The sequence below is a fragment of the Vulpes lagopus genome, chromosome 1 (assembly GCF_018345385.1).
Source record: "Vulpes lagopus strain Blue_001 chromosome 1, ASM1834538v1, whole genome shotgun sequence".
Taxonomy (NCBI): domain Eukaryota; kingdom Metazoa; phylum Chordata; class Mammalia; order Carnivora; family Canidae; genus Vulpes; species Vulpes lagopus.
This window is the reverse complement of record NC_054824.1, coordinates 91,477,910-91,501,369: the sequence shown is the minus strand read 5'-3', so window position 1 is coordinate 91,501,369 and position 23,460 is coordinate 91,477,910. Positions and strand designations below refer to the sequence as shown.

At 36.8% G+C, this 23,460-nt stretch overlaps 1 protein-coding gene across 8 annotated transcripts in view; it reads left to right on the top strand.

Moving 5' to 3' along the window:
• BBX (BBX high mobility group box domain containing) overlaps nucleotides 1-23,460 on the top strand; it is a 271,785-nt gene that overhangs the window by 189,815 nt on the left and 58,510 nt on the right. For all 8 annotated transcript variants that reach the window (XM_041743902.1, XM_041743893.1, XM_041743843.1 and 5 more), the window contains 3 exons: nucleotides 3,839-3,906; nucleotides 15,736-15,816; nucleotides 18,858-18,932. In XM_041743902.1, coding sequence (XP_041599836.1) covers nucleotides 3,839-3,906; nucleotides 15,736-15,816; nucleotides 18,858-18,932 — 224 coding nt within the window. The remainder of the gene's footprint in view (nucleotides 1-3,838; nucleotides 3,907-15,735; nucleotides 15,817-18,857; nucleotides 18,933-23,460) is intronic.

The following is a 23,460-nucleotide window of genomic DNA, read 5'->3' as shown; positions in this document are numbered from 1 at the left end:
ATTTATATGGAAACACAGAAGACCCTGACTAGCCAAAGAAATCCTGAGAAAGAGAAGAAAGCAGGTGACCTCATACTTTCTGATATCAAGCTATACTATAATGCCATATTCATTAAGACAATATGGCACTGGCCTAAAAACAGACCAGTGGAACAGAATCAAGAGCCCATAAATAATCCCAATCATACACAATCAACCAGTATTTGACAAGGGAGCCAAGAATACTAAATGGAAAAAAAGATCATCTTTTCAGTAAATGGTACTGGGGTAATTGGATACTCCTATGTAAAGAAATGACACTGGACCCTATCTGCAACCATGAAAAGTTAACTTGACGTGGATTAAAGACTTAAGTGTGAAACCTGAGGCTATGAAAATCTTAGAAGAAAACATCAGAATAAAACTCCTTGACCTAGGTCTTGGTAATGATCCGTTTGGGATATGACACCTAATGTATAAGCAACAAAATAGCAAGTGAGCAAGTGGGACTACATTACAGAGCTTCTGTACCGCAAAAGCAAGCATCAACAGAGTGAAAAGACCCCCTACAGAAATGGAAGAAATATTTTCTACCACATATCTGAGAAGAAGTTCATATCCAAAATCTGTCTGGAACCCATACAACTCAGTGGTCAAACAAAAACAAAAACTCTTAAGTAAAAAGGGGGCAAAGGATCTGAATAGACATATCTCCAAAGATGTACAAAATGCCAACCAGGTACAGGAAAAAGATGCTCAACATTACTAGTCATTAGGGAAATGCAAATTAAAATCACAATGTGATAGTATCCCACACCTATTAGATTGAACATCATCAGAAAGACCTGCAATACCAAGTGCTGGTGAGGATGTGGAGAAAAGGGAGCCCTTGTGCGCTGTTCATTGTAAATTAGTCAGCCACTAAAGAAATACAATATGGAGGATCCTCAAAAAGTTAAAAACCGAACTCAGCTATTCAGTGTGTTGTCATATTAAATGCCGAGAAATGCAGTCTAACATAATGCAGCATTCTGAGGAAACAGTCTTCCGATTATTGCTGTGTAGGTGTCTGTAGGATAATTCTAGGTAAGCCCCCAAAATGATGCCCTGCATATCCCAGAAGAATCAAAACACAGAGCTCTGTCCTTGTTTAGATGTCATTGTACCATTTTAGTTTCACCTTGCTTGTGAGCTGTCTTGGTGAGCTCTCTGGACTTCCCAAATTATATCAGATGAAGTGTTTTATAATAAAATGTTTTATCATCAGGACCCTAAAAGAGTATATGGATGATTGGCTACCAACCAAATTCCTTCTATTATCATTTGTCTTCTTTCTATGCCTTTTTCTCCCAGTTCTAAATATCAGTAGGTGTTTTTCATACAGTAGCTCTTCACAAACCGATAATAATTGTAGATAAAGCTATGAAAGCTTTGAAAGCTATGAAAGATACCTGGTTTTAGCATCATTTTGAACAGTTTATTAATCTACCTTTTGTACCTACAAATAGAAAGTTTAAGACCTAGACATCATCCAAGATACTTACAGGTCAACTTTACAAAAACAGTGTTCTTTAAAGTCAAAGAAGGAAAACACTTTAAGTTTCTCTCATTATGTGAGGCTCTGTGACAGATGTCAGTAGTCCATGGTCAGGTCTTTATTAAGCTAGTATATAATGGATAACATTGTTCTGAAATTTCCAGTTGTGTCTCTTGCAGCACAATGAAAGCAAATGGATTTACCTTTAACTAAAATGGGGGGCTTAGCTTTTTGAATCTAGGGGATCCTTATAGGGTCTTTAGAGGACAGTGTAGGTTTTTCCTCAATAATCTCTTTGTTTTTTCCAGTAGTCTTTGTAACATGACATTTTGCTATTTTGAATAATCCCTAAGTAACTAAAATTGTATGATTTCCAAGAAGAAAGAGCTGTGTAGAATTTAATTTAGTACAGGTCCTCTTGGTAAAGAGAGAGCAAAGCATACTATGTGCATATTTTTGATGTTTCTAGATAACATTGTGTAAGTATAAATTAATGTACAGGATGGTGGTAACCTTTTGGTCTATGTTTTACTATCTACAGAGCAAACTTGCAAAGTCACATTGCTATAACAAATAAATTGTCATGTAAGCATGTTCCTATTTTACTTTAAAATTTGAACTAATGCATTTTTATTTCTAATAGAAAGCTATCATCCAGTCCTTCTGATCTTTAGAATGACAGCTGCAAAACTATTTAGCTACCCAAAGAACCAAATTAAAATTTACTTTCTGCTAAATTCATTTCCCCCTCATTTTAATTTTAAATAGATTTAAGTGTCTATTTTAACAAACACAGTAGTTCTTAAACTTAACATTTAATTGAGGATGGAATTTTTAAAACAACAATAAATAGCCTTGCTTCATCACAACAGCCAGAGTTCCCATGTATTCCATATGTGGCATCTTCCTATGTGGCTGCTTTGCAAAACTGAGCTATTTCTTGACCACTTGATCATTGGGTAATCTGCTTTTCCCTCTAATAACCTTTTCTTTCTTTCTTTGTAACAACTTCAGATTCTTTTTTCAGTTTATTAAAAAACTTGACTATAAGATGTGGTCAATGTGGATTCATGAGTTAAAACAGATTGTGTACAAAGATACGCTTAAAGTCCTATCTTTAAACAAAAAGAAAAACACCTCAGTGTCTTCAAGCAACAGTATGCCTGATTCTCACTTTTAATTGAAGAGAGATTCCTAAAAATAAAAATGCATTTATGTAGGACCCACATGCATGAGGATAGGCATTGAGCTAGGCACTGCCTCGTATGTTATTTCAAGGCAGATCTGCAATTTAATTTGTTTTAAGACAGCCTTAAAGGATATAGGTTTCTTATTTTCTTTAATACTTGTTTAGTCATAACCCTGAGTCGTAGATCTACCACTTTGCTGTTTTTATTTTGTCTTTTTGTTTTTGTTGATTATTGAAGGAATGAAAACAAAGGCCTTCACTAATATAAAAAGGATTCATTTCAAATCCGAATAGTATTTTGAGAAGCACCTGACTCCACCCCTAAGATTTAAAATATCAAAAACACATCATTGTCTAATTTAAATTTGTTTTTGAAAGTTTTAGAGAAAAACTATTTGAACAAAGCCCACTGTATTTTGAAAGGCTCATTTATAAGATATCTCTCTGTTCTCTTAGTTTCTCATATAGCCCAATACTTTTTAGCAGCCCTAATTTTACATGGTAGAAATAATAATTTGAGAATAACAATCTCCAACTTCTGAGACATGAAGCATAAGAACTCTTTTGTTTTGTTTTAAAACTTTTATTTATTTATTTATTTATTTGAGAGCGAGCACAAGCTGGGTGAAGGGGCAGAGGGAGAAGCTGAGCTTCTTGCCCTACCTGAGCAGGTGGCCTGAAGCAGAGCTCAATTCCAGGACACCTGAGATCAGGATCCGATCCAAAGGCAAATGGTTAACTGACTGAGCCATCCAGACCCCTAGCACTCTTTTAAAAGTTTTATCTTTTATCTTTAAAATGTTTTTTAAAAAATCCACTGAAACTCTGTATTCAGTAAGGCAAGAAGCATCATCACAGGAGGAGATAATTCCTGTTATAAGTAGAGGTGGTATTGAAAAAAGGGTTGTGTTGGAATGGTGGGACAATAGGGAGATTTAAAAGGCTCACAAAAGTATAAGTACTTAAGCACGTATATGCCAGATTATTGCTATATGAAGAGTTTTAAAAGTTTCCTGTAAAAAGCTATACGTGCTCCTGTTAGAGTCTTTGTTAGTATCCTTTTTCAACTATGAATGGATTACATGAACTACATGCTTATAAATTGATAATTTCTTTGTTTTTGACTCTTTTAGATCCTACACAGATGGGAGGCCTGAGCATGCTGCTTCTAGCTGGAGAACATGCTCTTGGAACACCAGAGGTAAGCCAGTCTTCATTCCTGCCCACGCTGCTCACGCCGGGGCTCAAAAACACAGAAATGAGTATTCCGTTCACACTCTTAGTTCTGTAGTTTCCCTGTGTAAGCTCATGAGCAAACTGTATCTATTTTTTGGTTAAAGATCTATATGTGCTTTGTTTTGTGCCTTGAGTATAATAGAAGTGGTATAAATAAGCCCAAGAGAATGCAAATGAAGTCACGGGTGCAGATTTTTGAGATTCTGTGAACCTAAGAAAAAGAAATGGAATGTACAGATGATTAGCATTTGCCACGATTGTGTCATAGGTCTGTAGGATGGGTCCTATGATTCATTTTCTCTATTCACATAATGTACCCTGCTTTTGTGATGCTCTCATGTTAGGCATGCTAGGGGAAGGTGAGAGTTTTACTGTCAGTCTCTCTGCTGCCTGGAGAAATCCAAACTCCTGTTTTTGAAACATGGCATTCCAAAATGGTTTTATTTTTTTAAAATGGAAAATGAAAAGGACCCAGGCCCTCATGACCTTGGTTTTATGATCTCTCCTTTTCTTGCAGTTACTGGGCAGCTTTTACAAAACACTTTGACGTATGGTTTTGATGGGCAGGTAGCAACAGTTGACCATGCATAGTTTGCATTGTGGAATTTCTCTCCTTTCCAGACCCATTTAACAGACGCTAGACAAATTAACCTGCAGGTCATGTTATTTTACCACACTCAGGTACTTGAAATTGAGACTTTTCAGTCCCAAGCAGAGTCACTATTTACAGCCAAATAGCAGCTCAATTCTGTTGCAGATACGTATATTTTTTTCATAATTTTTTTTAAATTATGACTATGCCATACAGGATACCGTTGATTCCTATCAAATAGTGATTATAGAAGATACCGCGTAAGATATTTATATCACAAAGGCTATTATGATATATAGTTTACTTATGTGATCCATAGCAGTTGACCATATATCCAATTTAACATAATTATTTTGATTCCATTCAGTTCAGCGTAGCAAAAGACTGTGTAAACTGTTGTTCTGGTAGTTATTTACATTGTACTAATCCTTGGCTGAGAAAAATAAACATGTCATTTTGTACCTTTGCGTACTTATTATTCAGCATGTTTTTACTTCCTAACACAATAGAATTCTCAGAAGTCATTTTGCTCTCTGACACATGGCTGCCTAATAGCAGTCAGACCGACTCTCACTTAGGTATAGAATATCGCAAGCATGTTCCAAAAGGTGAATGTTGGAATAATAATGCACACTTGACCTTTAAACACAGTGTGACTCATGATTTCCAAGAATGTACTGTATTGTGAAAGTCAGCATCATCTTTTCAACATATTGTATTATAATGATGTTTTCTCCCTAATTCCTGTTATCCTTCTTCTAAATTTCAGGAACACATGTAAATAAATAAATATTTGTAGAACTTAGAGATAAAAATGTTGGTCAAAGAAAAGACTGCTGCCCCCACCCCCATCCTTTTGCTTAAAGTTTGCCTCTTGGGCTTGTTTCAGTGAGAAGTTCTCCCTTTTAAGAACAGCAGATTTTTGACACAAGTAATTTAAACAATGGTCAGCTTTTTGTTTCTGAGGAAGGGGAATTGTTTGGAGAATTCTCAAGCTAAAGAAGTTTATAAGGGTAAATTATTTAAAGAAGGGAACCACGTAGGAGAAGGGATCTATGCTAGGGAAGAAGTTGCCAGCATGTAGTTCTTTCAGACCATTTCTACGAATATAGCTCTTTCTTCTTACTTCCTCATTCTCATCTCAGAGGTATATTTAGGTCATTATTGAAACTAATGTTGAGATACTGAAATAATAAAGCACTGAATATTATACAAAATTAAACTGTGTCTAAATATGGTTCGTTTTGAGAGTTCATACCATACATATCAGTAGACTTCATTTAGCACCTATTTAATTTTTTAAAAAATATTTTACTTCTTCATGAGAGACACACACACAGAGAGAGAGAGATAGAGAGGCAGAGATATAGGCAGAAGGAGAAGCAGGCTCCTTGTGGGGAGCCCAACGCAGGACTTGATCCCGGGACCCTGGGATCACGACCTGAGCCAAAAGCAGATGCTCAACCACAGCCACCCAGGCGTCACTAGCACCTATTTTCTATGTAAAGTCTTGTCTCATTCCAAATATGTAAACATGATCATAGAACTTTAGGGGCCTATATACAGGCAGATGATGAACATAAAACAAATGTAGTAAATACATACTTAAATTTTCCTAAGAAAATTATCCAGGTAATAATATAAGAAGAGAGAGTTACAGAAATTCATACTGCTGACATTTGGAACAATTACTGTGATGTCTGTTTATAACTGTTAGGTAGGACCAGTCAAATAAAGTGACATTTTACAAAAATTCTGCCACAGAGAAAGTCTAATCATAACAGCTTTTTAAAATGCCATGATAGATTTATTCTGAAATATTATTTTTAAAGGAAGGAGATTTTCCTTTGTTCATTAATCTGAAACCTAATTACATCGAAAAAAATCCTCAAAAGTCTATATTTTTAAATGTAGAAATTTTAATGTAGGTGGTAGTTTTTAAAAAAGAATTCTAGGAGCACTTGGGTGGCTCAGTGGTTGAGTGTCTGCCTTTGGCTCAGGTCATGATCCCAGGGTCCTGGTATCCCACAGGGAGCCTGCTTCTCTTTCTGCCTATGTCTCTGTGTCTCTCATGAATAAGTAAATAAAAAATCTTTAAAAAAAAACTCTAGAAGGCATAGATATTTGTTGTAAATAATAAATAATATATCTGAATATCTTCTAATATCTAAAGTAATAAAATTCCAGATTAAAAGCTTCTGAAGGGGGCTGTTAGTAAACACATAATATAGAGAACAGCTTGGATCAGTATTGAAAAAGACCAAACTCAGTAGGGGAACTGAGTCAGCACCAGAAAGTCCTCCTTACTGGAACAGGAGGAGAGATGGTTTGGGCAGTAATAGAAAATTTAAAAGAGTAATCAAAGCTGATGAAAAGGTTTGAAGGCATCAATATCTATTTAGTTGTGATGGAAGGTACGCTTTCAAGTGTGTGGGAAGTGTATTAGGTATTAGGTCTGTGATTTTAGAATGCTTTGTTCTTTTGTTGGAATCAATAAATAGGACAGTAGTGTTACAGTCAAGCCACTTTTTTCTTTGCCTTCCATTCTGTAAAATGGAGCTAATAATAATACCCACTTGCCTCTTAACTCCCAAGATATGTGAAGATTTAAAAAATCTGTAATTAAATTAATTTATTATATTTATTATATATAATATATATAATATAATTGAAATTAAAACCTGTAAGGCAATTTCAACTCTCCTGAAGAGCATTCCTGCAGGTAACTGGTATTATTACCCTAGGTTATTCTAGGCATTTCACACCTAACTTGACAGCTTAAATTTTATCAGGTATCAGTCCTATAGGATATTGTGTGCATTCTTGGCAGCACATGGTTGTGGACGCACGCACGTACACACACACAGCTCCTTGTCCATTGAAAACTTGTTGGAAATTGCGGTTGTAATTTATTCTCTATCTCTAGGTGCTCAGGAGGAAGACAACTTTTTAAAACCTGGGAGAAATTACTGTGTAGGAAGTGGCTTCACCAGAAGAGCTGAGTTAGCATGAAAGTTAATGGAGAAGATGCTAGCAAATGGTGGCACACCTCCTTTATTAAGGGATCATACAGGTCATATGTAAGAATTGAACAGTATAGGAAGTGTGCCATCTTTTCACACATTCAATCATATGACAAGTATTTCTCTAATGCTTACTATGTGCCAGTGCTTACTATGTTCCCTGTTGTGTCAGGGAACAAACCCAGACACAAGTCTCTGCCTTCATGGAGCTGATGATGTAATAAGGTACAGGGTTTTTTAATTTTTATTTTTTAAAAAAATTTTTATTAATTTATTCATGAGAGGCAGAGAGAGAGAGAGGCAGAGACACAGGCAGAGGGAGAAGCAGGCTCCCTTGTGGGGAGCCCAATGTGGGACTCGATCCCAGGACCCTGGGATCATGCCCTGAGCCAAAGGAAGATGCCCAACCACTGAGCTACCCAGGCATTCCAGGTACAGGGTTTTGTACTTAACAAATTCTTCACAGTTTACTTCTGACTTCAAAGGAGATTTTGTTGATTTTGTTGATCGCCATCTGCCTGTTCAAAAGTAAAACGGTTCATATTTCTATATGACTGAAATTTGAAAACATTTCATTCCCAGTACCGTTCTTAAATGCATTATCTAAGAGTAACTCTTGATCTTCACAACAACATTATGAGTTAAATCTTCCTTGCTTCATGAGTAAAGGTTAAACCATTAAGTGAGGAAGTGGGAGCAGAGGAGGGCTAAATAACCTGCTCAAAGTTGTGTAGCTCCAAGTGCAGAACTGGGATTTGAACCCAGGCCTAGCTTCAGTCTCCATGCGGTATCCAAGGGCCTTTGTGGTTCAGCCCCCACCGACCTGACCTCAACTCCACTTCTCCCTTCTCCTATGGCGGCCTGTGCTGGTTCTTTACTGGGGCATGTCATGAGTGCTTTCTGGGCGCTGAACACAGTAAGAGGAATCAAATTTGGCTTTCTGTGCTAAGCACTTACACAGATTATCTCATTTCATCCTCCAATATGCCCTTTGAGGTTGGTTTATGATTATCATTTTTATCCCCATTTCATAAAGGAGGATAACCTCTCTAGAGTAGAGAGGTTACATAGCCTCTCCAAGGTCATAGAGTGAGAAAGTCCTAGTGTTAGGATTTACATTATCAGTAAGACTTCGGGCAACAGTAGGCTATTAGTAATTAAGGTTTTGTGGAGGCAAAAGTTACAGATGATTTTTTATTAAGGTTGGCTCTCCCAACCCTCGTATTGTTCAAGGACCAAGTATATTTGTTAAATGAATGAAAGATTATATCCATATTTTAAACACTGAGGGGGTTTTTTGTTTGTTTTTTGTTGTTGTTGTTTTAAAGATTTTATTTATTTATTCGTGAGAGACACAGAGAGGCAGAGACACAGGTAGAGGGAGAAGCAGGCTCCCTGCAAGGAGCCTGATATGGGACTCGATCCCAGATCCCAGGATCACGCCCTGAGCCAAAGGCAGACAGACGTTCAACCACTGAGCCACACAGGTGTCCCTAAGCACTGAGTTTTAAGTGTTTTTAAAACATACCGATTTTGGTAAAATTGGAAGTTTTCACGTGTATGTATTATAATTTCTGACATCAGTGAACTAGGGGAAATTATTTTCCTGCCTCTTGGTACATTTGAGCTCGTTTGATATGTGCCTTTCTTAGTCTACTAATTTGTCTATTCTGCTCTGCTTATATCCATTGAATTCTACTCCTGCCCAACTCTTACCCATCCCATCAAAGCTTTTGTTCCCTTCTCACGGTTTTATAACTTCTAAACATACCTCATAAGGAGATACACATTATATTTAAATTTTACATTAAATAGCAAATGGGCTTTTTGAGCTTTCTTTCTTTCTAGGTGAAGTCACTGTTCACTACCCATTTTGGCGAGAGCTGTTATCCAGCCCAGCCTCATCCACTTGTCAGCAGTGTGGGCCTCAAGGCCCAGAGAATCCACTGCTTTTACCCAGCTTGACTCCTAAGCATCTCTCCTTGCTGAATTCGCAGGCCACACTGCTCAAGATAGTGATGGGCTCTCTAGTCTCCCAGAGATGGTTTGGAAGGGGTGGCAGGGAAGGTGGGCTTGCAAGTGAGCTAGAATAGAAAGAGGGTAGAGAACAAGAGGGTAAACGAGAAGGGTGGTGGTGCTGCTGTGCTGTTGCTGAGATTGTGTTTTTATACACTATTGTGTTCTGTCTCCACATTGCCCAGTGAAGAAGGCAGAGTGGCCTTGTAACCTATGTTGTCATGTGAAGAACCAGAGGCAGAAGGGCGCTGTGAGTTGTCTCAGCTGCTGTGGCAGGTACTTGTAGAAGTGACCTGGAGTCCATTCTGGGTGTCCACACTAGTAGTGCCTTGCCACGTGGCTTATAATGACAGGAGAACTTCACTTGTGATGCAGGAGCACCCTGGTAGCCCTGGTGCCCTGAATAGAAGAACCACAGACTCACTGTTCCTTTCAGCCAGGTGACATGTACTCTCATTTTGGGGAGCATGCGAGTCTATGCCGTGTCACTTGGTTAAGCTCCAAGGGTAGCCCAGTACTTTATTCTCAGCTGTGCTTTTGTCCTGGTGTCAGCTGGCCAAGTGCTGTGCTTCACTATTCAGATTCTCTTCAACCTAATTTAGGTTTAATTAAGGGTGGCTTTATTTTAATCCTTAAAAACATTTTGAAGGACTAATGTGGATATAATATGCTTACATTTAATTCACCTGTGTTTAAGTGCAAGTCCATTTCAGAGCTTCATTTAACATCTCATATTAAATGCAAATTAAATCATCACTCAGGTACTCTGTTATAGAAGGATACTTGGCAAAACTGCCAATTGTAGGAAAGACCGGGTCAGGCTGAGCAAGAGTGAGAATCAGTTCACTGGCCCTTGGCATCACAAGGGATCTTTACACTTGAACTCTGAAATGGAATCCTCTCCTCCCAAACTCTCTCCTCCCGTAGAAGACAACCCCTCCCCTCAAGCCTTCCTTAGTCAAATTCCCTCTTGTAGTGAAAGGCTTTAACCAACCTTAGAAACCCTGGCCTTGTCCAGCCCCTTTTCTTCAGCCCTGACATCCTTCCAGGCAATTACTAGGACCTGGCAAATACCATCTCTGATTTAATTGGGGCCCCTCGTCTCAGCCGGTTTATTTATTTATTTTTTTAACCTTCTAATTGGTCCCTGCCTCCAGTCAATTCTCAGCCAAGGTCATCCTGCACTCCACTGACAGAATTATCTAACTACCTATCTCTCATCACGCTGCTCCTCTGAGTGAAAACCTTGGCTGGCTCCCCATTGCCTTCAGCCTCATTTTCAATAACCGAGAATTCAAATTTCTCTCTGTTGCATTCATCTCCCACTACCCTCCCAAGCTTCTCTTCATCCACACTGAGAAAGTCCTTATCTCTCAAACACACAGGGCATCTGTCTCCATATTTTTCCTCCTGCTGTTGCCACATCATTCATTTGCTCATGTGTGGTGTTTTTCTCCTAGGTGTAGCTCAGACATTACTGTCTTAATAACTTCTGCCTGTCCCACCCAGGAGGGGTGAAAGCTGCTGCTCTGGCCTCATAGGCCTAGCATGGCCACTGTGCCTTGCCAGTGTGCGCTTACATCTTAACGTGTGTAGCTGTCCCCTGCACTTGGATTGCAAGCTACTTTTTTTTTTCTTTTTGGATTGCAAGCTACTTAAGGGCCAGACACATTCCCTTAGCTTATCATTTTATTCCCTGGCACAAAATGTATGCAAGTGGAATGTAAACTGCTTAGAAGCAGTGAGCAGTCTTTATGGCTGGCACATAGTAGGTTTTTATTGAATATTATGTTGAAGGAGTATCAACATATGTTTGAAATAGCAAGGGCTGAAATATATAGCTCACATAGAACCAATGCACTTTTACCCCTTTTGTTGATTGTATGTTTATCAGAATCCAGTTGTGTGTGGCTGCAGCCCTGCACCTTAGGAGGTAGGAACAGGCTATTGCTAATACCTAGCTTTCCAAAACACTTCTAGTGCATCTGTCGAACTGGTGTGATCTTGTTTTATATCAGGAGGCTGGATCACATGTCTGTATCTTCCATTTGCACAATGTGAAGTGTGCTTGTGGGAAAAGATACTACTTTGTTGTAATTCTTAATTACGTTAATAATTCCTCATTCTTGGCTACTGAGAATTATAGCTAAATCAAAGGGAAGATTAGATTTAAGAGACGTTAACAAAACTTTGCTTTAAAAAAAAAAAAAATCCCTCTAGCTGTTTGTTTCTTGGGCAGATAGCTACACCTAGTGGCTTTATGGATTATTTCAGAGACTCTGGGAACAACTTTTGGGTTTTTTTTTTCCCCCCTCCCTTTATTTAACCTCTGCTTATTTGGTATCTTTTCTTTCTTCTTAATTAATGAAGAGATATCTTTTTGACTCTTGTGTGTTCTGCTGTATTTAGAAAGTAAGCCGGCCATAGGAATGGAGATTGAGGAATTGATATTTATCCATAGAAAGCATGCCCCACGTAATAAGTAATTTGGAGTACTGTAAATACAAATAGCAAGGTGATAAGATCTGGGACCCTCTGACTGGTACTTAAATAGGAGCCTTTTGTACAAAATACACTCTTAACTTTTATGTGGATATAACCTCCGATTTTTTTTTTTTTTACCAAATGTGTATATTTATTAGTATATGCACAAATGTACATTTCTGCATTGGATGCCTTAATTTGTCAAGCACACAAGAATGAATTCTGTATACATACATTTTCCATGTCGTGCCATATTTACCTCTTGAGATTTTGGTGGAAATCTGCCTAGCATGCATCACATGCGTTTCTGCCTTTTAATAAAAGCTATATTTTGTAATTATCCTTACCTTGACAACTTAGAACCATAGTTATAAATATTAATTACTGCAGTGAACTGAAGCCTTCAGGAGAAACTTTGAGACTCTTTGCTCTAATTTCTTTTAGATGGACTACAGTAGTTTATAAGACATTTGTGTCTTCTGTTCTTTACAGTTTTTCTATCTTCTCCCTGCTTTTGCTGCTGGTATTGTTTCTTTTCCAACCCTCTTTCTAATATCTTCATTCATGGCCCCTTCTGATTTGTGGCTTCTAATTCTGCTATGGACTAGAGATGCAGGTAACCACATGGCTCAGTAGGAACCCAGTTCTACTGGCTCCTAATTTTGTGCTGTTTCCCTTACAGTCCACTGAAAATATATGCTAAATCCACAGTACTTTAAAGTTAAGAATAATTCAATTTTTGAGAGACATCTTATAGAGTACTATGCATAGCTTTCCTGATTCTGTTACTTCTACTTTAACATTGGTTAGTCTTTGTTGTGTAATTCCTTGTCAAGTCATTGAGAGTTTTTGTATCCATACATACACAGAATCAAGTCAGTCAACAGATACTCATTGTACATGCTTTAGGTGCGTGGTGAGCACAAACATGCATATACGGAGTTCGTTGATTTCACAGCCCAAAAAACATAATATGTGGAGGATTACAGTTGCCTTGAATAATTACTTATATTTCAATTCGCTATTCAAAAAGAAAGTTGTATTTATGACCATCCATTCTAATGATTTGCAGAGGGTCTCACTTTTAAAACTTTGTGATGTGTAGTGATGGCCAAATAATCTATAAACAGCACTTGAAGAAAAGTTGACTTCTTATAATTCATATGAACTCCTAGGGTAACTCATCACCTTATAAATGGTAACTTTCTCATATATCATAAAATACCTATCATGAAATACCATATTCATGAAGAATATATAGACTTCATGCAGTGTAGCTACCCCAAATATATTTGATTCCAGCTATCTTTTATAGATTATGTTGCATGTATAACCTGTGTTACTGAATTTTAAGACATTTTATAATATTAATTTAATCCTAGGCCTGATTTTGAATAAAATTTTGATTATTTACCAAGATATCTAGGAGCTAAACATAAAGGTTTTCTTTTTTTTTAAAGGTTTTCTTTATAAACCAAGAACAGTATTGATTTTTCTTCATCATTCTTAAATAAAGCTATATTTTGTTCAAGTATTCCTTCAGTGAAGGACTTCTTTGTGGGTAGTAATTTCAGAATTCATTGGCCTTCTCTTCAGTGCATTTTGTGTCTCCTTGGCTTCAAATTCTTGGGAAGCAAATAAAAACACCATTGGTCCATTTGACATACAAACAGTCAGGTGACAGGTTGTCACTGGAAGAAGGTGGCCATTACTCTTTCAAATACAAAGGTGACAATTAAGATTTCAAATGCTGGTTCCTGCCCATTGACCCATGAGTGTTAGAGAAACACATCTTCACTATCTAACAAAGAGCTTCAGTGAGAAGCTCTATTTTTAGGAAGAAAATCTAGGTGACTGTCAGCTGTTTCCATAGGCTTCAACCACCTAACATAATCATATGCAACTATTAAAATTACATTGGAAAGGTTTTAATAAGACAGGAAAAATCATGTATTGTTTTTAAAAAACATTCTTTAACTATGGTACAGTGTCTCATTTTTGATGAAAAATTATCTTACACAACTGGGAGAATAATATATATATAAGTATTAGCAGTGCTTATCTCTTGCAGATAGCATCATAGATGACTTTCTTCTGTATTTTGGTTTTTATATTTTTTCCAGATTTGCAACAGTGAACTTGGACAATTTTATTGTCAGAAACATGTTATTTAAAACTATTTTTAGAGACACCTGGGTGGCTCAATGGTTGAGTGTCTGCTTTCGACGCGTCCTGGGATCGAGTCCTGCATCAGGCTCCCTCTGCAGGGAGCCTGCTCCTCCCTTTTGCTGCTTCTCCCTCTGCCTGTATCTCTGCCTCTCTCTCTCTCTCCATGTCTCTCATGAATAAATAAATAAAATCTTTAAAAAAAAAAAAGCAGAACTATTTTTAACTTGTTTTTCCTCTATAGTAAAAGATAACTTTTTCCTTCAGACTTTCTAACCTTGTCATTTAGAAAAGGGGGAGAGGATTTAGAAGACATGTCAACTTTATTTTAGTTTATTTAAAAAATGCTCGTTGACATTGTGAGCAGGCAGTGTTGAGCCCTTTTTATTAAACAGAGCTACTGGAAGAAGACAGACAAGAAACAAATGTTTATGTCTCGTGGTGATAAATAAGAATAAGGGGACTATTGGATGTTAGTTAGGGAGGGGAGGTGTCATTTAAGTTCCTTCATCTGTAGAAGGGTCAGATCAGAGGAATGACAATATCCTCTCAATATTCTGTGACTCTCACGACTTTTGAATTATATTTGGCTGCCCAAGTGATTATGTCACCCAAATGCAGATAGAGGTCGGTTTTAGCAATGAGATAAGAAAAGGAAGTGTGTGTCCTGACAAGAGTACTTAATTAATTAATAGCAAGAATTTCTTTTAATCCAGTGGTATTTCTATAACTATTGTTAATAATGAAGATCTCAAATGAAGATTGTAGAGCATTAAATGTTTACCAACATAGTGAATAGTGCAAAAGAAAACATGTTATAAAAGAAATTATTCTTAGGTAAATACTGACTTTTCTATGATTAGGATTTGTGTATAAACACATGAATACCTAAAAAAACAAGAATTTGACTTTAGTTTTGTTTTCCCAAAGGTTTATATTATCAGATCCCATTTGTGTTTTCATGTAGTTGGATAATATAAAATACTGGGGAAACAGAAATGAAAGAAGTAGCTATATTTTGAAAGTGGTAGAAAGCCAAAAGATCAGATGGGCATCATTGTAGAAATTTCTCTTCAATTGATCTTAACTTTTGTAAAATGCACTGTTTTGTCCATCTCCTGCTTTTTATTCAATAATTTAACTGTTGGATGACACTTTGTGTAACTTTGTGAACTATAACTACTCTTTTGTCATAGTTTGCCTCAAGTAAGGAAATGAAAACTGTTCTCTCCTCAAATAGGAATGTTTGAGGGACACCTGGGTGGCTCAGTGGTTGAGCATCTGCCTTTGGCTCAGGTTGTGATCCCAGAGTCCTGGGATCGAGTCCTGCATCAGGCTTCCTGCAGGGAGCCTGCTTCTCTCTCTGCCTATGTCTCTGCCTTTTTCTTGTGTCTCTCATCAATAAATAAAACTTAAAAAAGAAAAAAGAAAAAGGAATGTTTGATGTGGCATGTGTCATCTGTTGTCTTCCAGAAACTATCCGTGTGCCTCATACCATCTTTCTTCATTTCAGATATCCTCTGGCACTTGTAGGCAGGATGTTTCGGAATCTCCTGAATTACGTCAGAAGTCCCCATTATTTCAGTTTGCTGAGGTAATATATTACAATTTATATTCAATGAGATTGTAATGTGAGTTTAAATTTAGGCTGATGGCAGTAACTTAAAGCAATGAAGAATTCTCCTTAGCTCACTTAACCATAAATGGGAAGATAGAATCAAATTTTGGAAAAGGTATTTTGGAACTCCACAGTCTCTTAATTAAGGAATAACTATATTTATAGAAGCCTGTTATTAAGTCGTAGTAAATATTGTTACATTTAAACTGCATCACTAATTTTTGTTCATGGGTAGTAAAGTTAGGAATACAATTGAATTACTGTTAGAACTTAGTCATTTATTAGCTGTTAATTTATCAGACGTTAAATCGGAAGATGGAATCAACTCATGGGTATTGGCTATACATTGCATTCCTTTTTTTTTTTTTAATACACTTTGCTCTTAATTGAAATATTAGTGTGCATTTGGCATTTTTCAAAGTCTTATGTTTTGTGTCAAACCTGCTTGACTCGATATGTTTCTAACATTGCTTCAGAGATGATGTAGGAAAGCATGTTATCCTTAACATCAAGTCCATAAGGTTAAGACTGCTTCTCAAAATATCTTCATTTACCCTAGAACTCAATATGGAGCCATCATTGATTAATTTTTTTTAAAACCGTAACCCAGGCGGTCATGTCTTGATCATTTTAATTCTTTTACTAGACCTTTTTTTGCACTGTCATCCTTCCTAAATTTGCCATTGTGTTAGGTTTTGTACAAAGAGAGCATATTTTTATTTTCAGATTTCTTTTTTCCTCTCTAGTAGCCTTTCTTGGTGGTCTCAGCAGTTCATTGGCAAAACTACTCTTCACAAATGCAGAGGCCATTCCTTTTAAGACATTGTTTATAATGTGTAAATGCTTTGCTGATATCACGAGAACGTCATAATACATATTTGCTCACATATTCTTTACCACTTTCCTTTCTGCCTGTGTGAGATATGCTTGTGAATACAATTGTTTTGTATATTGTTTCCTTAAGAATTTAATGTCACAGAGGATTTACTCTGCACTCAAATTTTGAACAGTGGTTACAGAGGTATTAAATAATGTTGGTCCCAACTTTGAAAGCAGATATGCTCAACCCGTGATCCTTGAACCTCTAAAGATCTAATGAACACCCTAAAATTCCATGTGAAATTTTGGGTGTATTGGCATATGTACATTTATGTGGGTTCTATAGCACACCTAAGATTCCAAAGAGATCCCCTAACTGTGCTTTTATATAAATGGTTCCCATCCCTAATCTGATATTTCATCAGGAGATCCCTATTCATGTGATTAACTAAGTATCTGTTTAACCCAATATTAATTTATAAGTAAATCTTTTTGTTTAGAAATTTGTGAATTTTTTTTAAAAAATCTAGATGGTTGATGCCAGTGGTTCTCTTCATTCATTGTCTTATTTAATCCTCAAAGGAAAATATAGGATAGGCAATTCCCCTTACATAAACTGGTTATTTTCTTTAACTTTTAGAGAGGAGTCATAGGAATAAAAAATGCTATCTGAAGTAAGACCCACCTTGTTCCTCAGGAAAATCCTTGTGGATTCATATTTGCAATATGTCACACTTATACATGGTGCTCCTTTGAAATAATAGGTTTCCTGGTCTGACCAAGAAGAATATAATTTTACCTTCAAATGTCTTTAAAACACATGGTTAAATTTTATTCATTCACAATGGTCTGTTTATATCTAGCTTGTTAAATAGGATCTGTATCTTTTTTTTTCCTTTTACTGATATTTATTCTAAAGATGCTTATATGTCTAATTATAGTGGCATTAAAGTTTTCTTAATGGTTTCAGCAGTGAATAAAGTCAATAATTCCATCAGTCTCTTTACTAATTCTTTCTCATCCCTAAACATTACTTTGATACTGTATCACCGACTGCCTCCATGGTTTTTCTAACAGCTTAATTTAATTAAGGTGAAAAAAATGACTCCTCTGATTGAAGAGTTATGATTAAGGTGCATCTGTTGCTTAGTAAGTACCCTTTGATGGAGTTGGTGAGCATAGTTAATTGAAGAAAAATACTTTTATGGGACTGGGAATGGGCTGAATTCATAATGCCCAGGCTTTGCTCTTGTGGCTCACTTTTACACTATTTTGTAGCTGGATAGAAGTCTTTTTCGCTTCAGAACCAAAATTGATAACTGACCTTGTTCTCAAAAGATCTTTGAAAAGTACTTCCATGGGGCCATCAGAGCAAACTTTTAATGAGGCTGCCATAATGGCCAAGGTGAAATGAAAGGCCTAGTTGAACCAACTGTGGTATGGTGGAGAACCCTCTATCCACTGTCAGATGCCTGAAGAATGATAGTGAGAGAGAGAGAAAGAAAGAGAGAGAATGCATGCATGGTGTTATAAAAGAAATGCTATTTCTATGTAGTGAATAATTTATTGAGTTCTGGTGCTGCGCCAGGCAGTGTATTCTGTAGCTTTTCTTTTCACCATAATCCTGTAAAATGGAGATTATTCTCTTCATCATTATCATCAATTTATAGTTGGGAAAAATGGGCCTCAGAAAGATTAGCTGAGCTGCCCAAGGTCAGGTAGCTAGTGAGTAGTAAGCTAAGATTCAGTCCCAGATACCCTGAGCCATATCCATATGCTTCTCCAGCACTGTTTCCCAGCTGCCTGGAAGCAGAGAACAGCTTGTAGGGAGTGGTGTAGGAAAGAGAGAGTAGCTGACTTTTCTTGCAGCTTCCAGCTTTTAATAATATTTTAAAAAATATATGGAAATAAAGCAGTTCATCTCAAGTCTCCTCAGTGGCTGTTTGCAGCATACCTGATACCCTAGAAGAGACATGGCAAATGAGCCAAACTTGGTGTTTTGTTCTTCCAGTCATCTGTTTTTAGAAGAATGGCCTTTGTCTTCCCTTATCATTTAAACTGTTCTTCTAAAAGGCATTAAGGGTGATGATTCATGTCGTAATTTTTATCATTGTCTACAGTGGAAATATTTGGCGGAATCTATTAGTCTGATATGGGAAAACGTCCTTGTGCATTAAAAATAACTTGTTTCCTTTCAGATATCTTCAAGTACATCCCACCCTGAGACTCCTTCAAAACAGTGTCAAGCATCAGCCTTGTTTCAGTTTGCAGAGGTATTCTTTTTTTTTTTTTTTTTTTTTTTAATGATTATTGGGCTCAGAAACTTACTGAGCTCAGGAAATATCAGAATAGAGTTTTAATAACATACAGTGAACTTTAGGCATGCCTCTTGCCATTACGAAAATAATGCGCATAAGGGAATAGTTCATGCTTTTTGCTGCCTTTGCTATAATCATAGTCAGATCGGCCCCATATTTTGTATTCATTTTATAAGCATTCATTAAGGAGTTCATTTAGAATAGGCACTTTCCAGTAATTCATTTGTTTCATTTTACCTTGTTTTTAATTTATTTTAGAAGCTTTGAAAAAGATGCTGTCCACATGAAGGCGGCCATAGGATTCCAATTTATTAAATGTTTCCAATAGTGAAATTAGATGCTGTGATTTATGAATAACTCAAAGTGGCTGCGGTGAATACAACCTGTTAAATCATCAGTACTTAGTTTTCAATGTGATGTAGCTTTCGCCAGCATTTTTATTAGTGTTTAATCCCAGGCTTAGATCAGGTCAATTCTTGCAGGATCTCAGATTTCTTTGGTTTGTCAGCCAGAGAGAGAGCACACACTAGAGAGTGCTTACTTAGTTGGTGCAAAGAAGCACATTTGATATGCTTGATTTTTGCCACAAAATCCCTGGCCTAAGCCATATGCTGCTCATTTCTAATGAGCACTGTATGACAAATAATGAAATGTATACGGGTCATGAATATAAAGTTGGTGTCTGCTTTAAGTCTTTCCCCTTCTTCCTTTTTCAGTAATTCCAACCAAAAATACATATTATAAACTAAGCAGTTTTTTAAAGGGTTGAGAGAAAATGACAGGCAGGACTATTCTGTTTAATATTGATGTATTGAATCATTTTGATTCATTTGAATAAAGAGTGCTGCATAAATGAAATGTAAAATGATATCCTTTTGGCAGGAGAAAACCCAGCATCTTACTTTGGAAATGAGGAAAAATTACTTTCAGGTTTTACATTAAAAAAAGAAATACTGCTGCTTCTCAGGACACTTGTGTCAACCACTGTGACTTTATACCACCAATTGCCCTGCTTATCTTTTAGGCTTCTCTGCTACAGGGTTTGCTTTAGTTGCTGAGGGCTATTCTATAAAACTGGTAACAAAACTACCACCATTTATGAAGAACAATTTGCTTGATGAATCTGAATAAATTAAGATTTTATTATAATTTGTCATTATGATAAGCAGACTGTTCTTTCCAGTCTGGGGAAATTGTTTTAATACTTCCTTGCTTTCTTCCAGTTGGTGACATTCATTTATTTGATACTAGCAATTTTTTTAAGAGTAAAAGAAGAATTTTGATATGTTGACTAAGTTTGTTTTTAATCTTGATACCTGAGCCAGCTGCATGAAACTTTTTAGAAATATTTTATTTTCCTCAAAACAATGTATTTGCCATATATTCTGTTTGATTAAATTCTCCACTCTGTAGCAGGAATATTAGAAAGGTAGTGGCTCATCTTTAACACACCTGATATATATTAACTACCAAGAGTATCCAGCTTCATTTCAAATGTCAGTATGGGATATCACAGCTGGTGTTTCCAATAGTTATCTCCATTCAGAGCATGATTGTTATTTAAATGATATTATTACCATATTTATGAAGAGGTCCTGAAGCCTGGGCAGCTCTGAGGGACCAGTTTGATGATGTAACAGTGGCTGTCCTGTGATTCTAGAGAATGAGATCTGAGCCTCTCTTAAACAGATTAATGCTTCCTTGCTGCTCAGTATGCTCACTCCTTAAAGTATGAGAGGTTTTTTTTTCTATGAAAGAAAAGAACCTTTTCTCACTTGAGACTTGTGCAGGGTGATGTTTGCAGATTTCACTCCTCTGCTCGGTAGCACTGGTCTTCTGAGGGTTTTGGGGTTTTATCATGAGACATATATAGGATTTGAGAGAGCTTTAAAAAATTGATAATCTGAAAATTATTAGAGCTGTTTCAATACCTCATAACAGAGGAAGGCATGTGTGGTGGAAAAACCAAAATAGTGTTTGCCTTAGAATCAGATGTAATTTCCCCTATCAACTCACTATATGGTTTCTCCTAGTTATATTTTGCATAGATTGATAATATGAGCCCTTTTCATTCCTAAGCAAATCAAATAATTACATACTTGGTTATTGTGGTGTTTCTCCCCATCGGATAGGGGCCCCCAGATGTGGGGCAATGATTTGGTAAAAGCTGGTGGCATGGGCGGTGACAAGAATTCACCTGAGGCAGAACAAAGGGGATAGAAGTTTAAGAAATAGACGGCAAGGGAAGCAGCAGGCAGGACAGCAGAAGAGAGGCAGGGGGCAGGGGCTGTTTTTTTGGTTTTTTTTGTTTTTTTTAATTAAAAAAATAAAATTTTAAAATTTAAATTCACTTAACATATAATATTAGTTTCAGAGGTAGAGGTTAGTGTTAACCCAGTACTTGTTACATCACATGCCCTCCTTAATGCCCATCACCCAGTTACCCCATCTGCCCACCCACTTCCCTTCCAGCAACCCTCAGTTTGTTTCCTGTAGTTAAGAGTCTCTTATGATTGTCTCTCTCTCTCTGGTTTCATCTTATTTTTTCTCTCTTCCTCTATGATCTTCTGTTTTGTTTCTTAAATTCCACATACAAGTGAGATCATATGATAATTATCTTTCTCTGTTTAACTTATTTCACTTAGCATAGTACCCTCTAGTTCCATCCACATCATTGCAAATGGCAAGATTTTTTTTTTTCTGATGGCTGAGTAGTATTCCATTGTCTGTTTTGTTTTTTTTGTTTTTGTTTTTGTTTTTGTTTTTTTTTAAAGAGGGAAGGTGTGGAGGTATGGGGACATACGGAATTCTCCCTATTTGAGGAGATTACAGTTACAACTGTGCCTTGATGTAAGTAGCCCATTGGTCAGTTAGGGCCTATGGATATCTTGAGGTTGGGTACCCCCCAAGGGCCAGTGTATATTCAGCCAAGTAGTTGCTGTGGGCCCTTTCTACAGTCCATCGCTCAAAGCCTATTTGCCTAAAAGTGGCCTCTGCAGTTACTAATTATAACTGTTACATGTGATTATATAAGAGAAGTACACGATTCTCTAAGGATATATAACTTCTCTAGTCACTTGTCTCAGCTGGCCCAAGAGAGAACCCTAAGTTTCAATCTCTGCCATCTTAGGATCTGACCGTGTTGTCATTTGACTCTGGTTTACTCAAAGGCAAACAAGAGCTAACTGGATGAACCAATAAAATTACATACTGAAATCTGCTATGCGCACATGTATTGCAATAGAAATAGAATAGGCTGTAATTACTAACTATAATCATATCCCTAAAGCTGTTATCATTATTCCATAGAACACCCATCACCTTTGAGAAAACACAAAGACTCTTGAAATTCTTGTTTTAATTAGTCTACGGCAGAGGTTCTCAAACTCTAAAATGCACTGGAGTCCCCTCAAAGGCTTGTTCAAACACAGATTGCTGGACCTCACTCCCAGGGTTTCTGATTTACTGAGCCTGGCACGGGGGCCTGGGTATTTGCATTTCTAACAAAGTTTCCTATTAGGAAATCACAGTTTGAGGCCACTTTTCTGTAGTTTATAATTGTTACCGTGAATTATTAACTTGTCTTTGTTAAGGCACTTCCTAGTATCTCTTGGGCCTCATAGGGAAGGGATAAAGTGAAAAGGAGGATGAACACTAGTCTCAGCCAACTTATACTCCCTCTCTTTTCAGAAGGATTTCAGTCCTATTAATGTATGCTTAGAGAAAAGTGAATGTTTCTGTGATTTAGGAGACAATTTACTATTTAAAAATGGTTAGCTTTATAATATTATTTTAAGGTCAGACATGCAAATTCTTAGGGACCATTCCTGCTAATTTGATTTACAAACATTCATAACTCTAGGAAGAGATTAGCTAGATTTTCTCCTGGCAATGAGTCATTTATTGTGTAAAATAGCTATCCTAGAAATACCTGTTTTAAGAAATCCTAAGCCCCGGGCATTTCTGTAAGTCGAAGTTGTTTTTTCTTTCATACCAAGCCCTGGTGCCCTGCCTTGCAAGCTAAGAAGGATGTTTCTTTTTCTTAACCAAGTCTGATAGTTTCGAAGTTAACCAACTTGGAACTATTAAAAGTGAATAAAGAACATTTTGTTTGTAGATTCCCCATGAAAGTTTATGTTTAAAGGGAAAAAAAATATATCTGCTTTGCAAGATCTAGGAAGAAATATAGAGTGCATAGCCTGTCCCAGGCCCTTGTCCTTCCCATTTCTGTCTGTCTCCACTCCTTACTGCTAATCACAATTCATCTACATGCAACTTGGCCCATCTGAAGAGCCATTACTCTGTTTCCAGGCTCTGATCCATTACATTGGTCAGAATGAGTTTCCTCTCTGCATCTTTTGTTGTTTACAGGTAGAGTGACACATCCATCACATTTTAGATCTCATTTACTAAAGACTAATGACCACATGTAATGCCAGAAGGGAGCTATTGTCTTCTATTATTTAACAAGTCTGAAATCCAT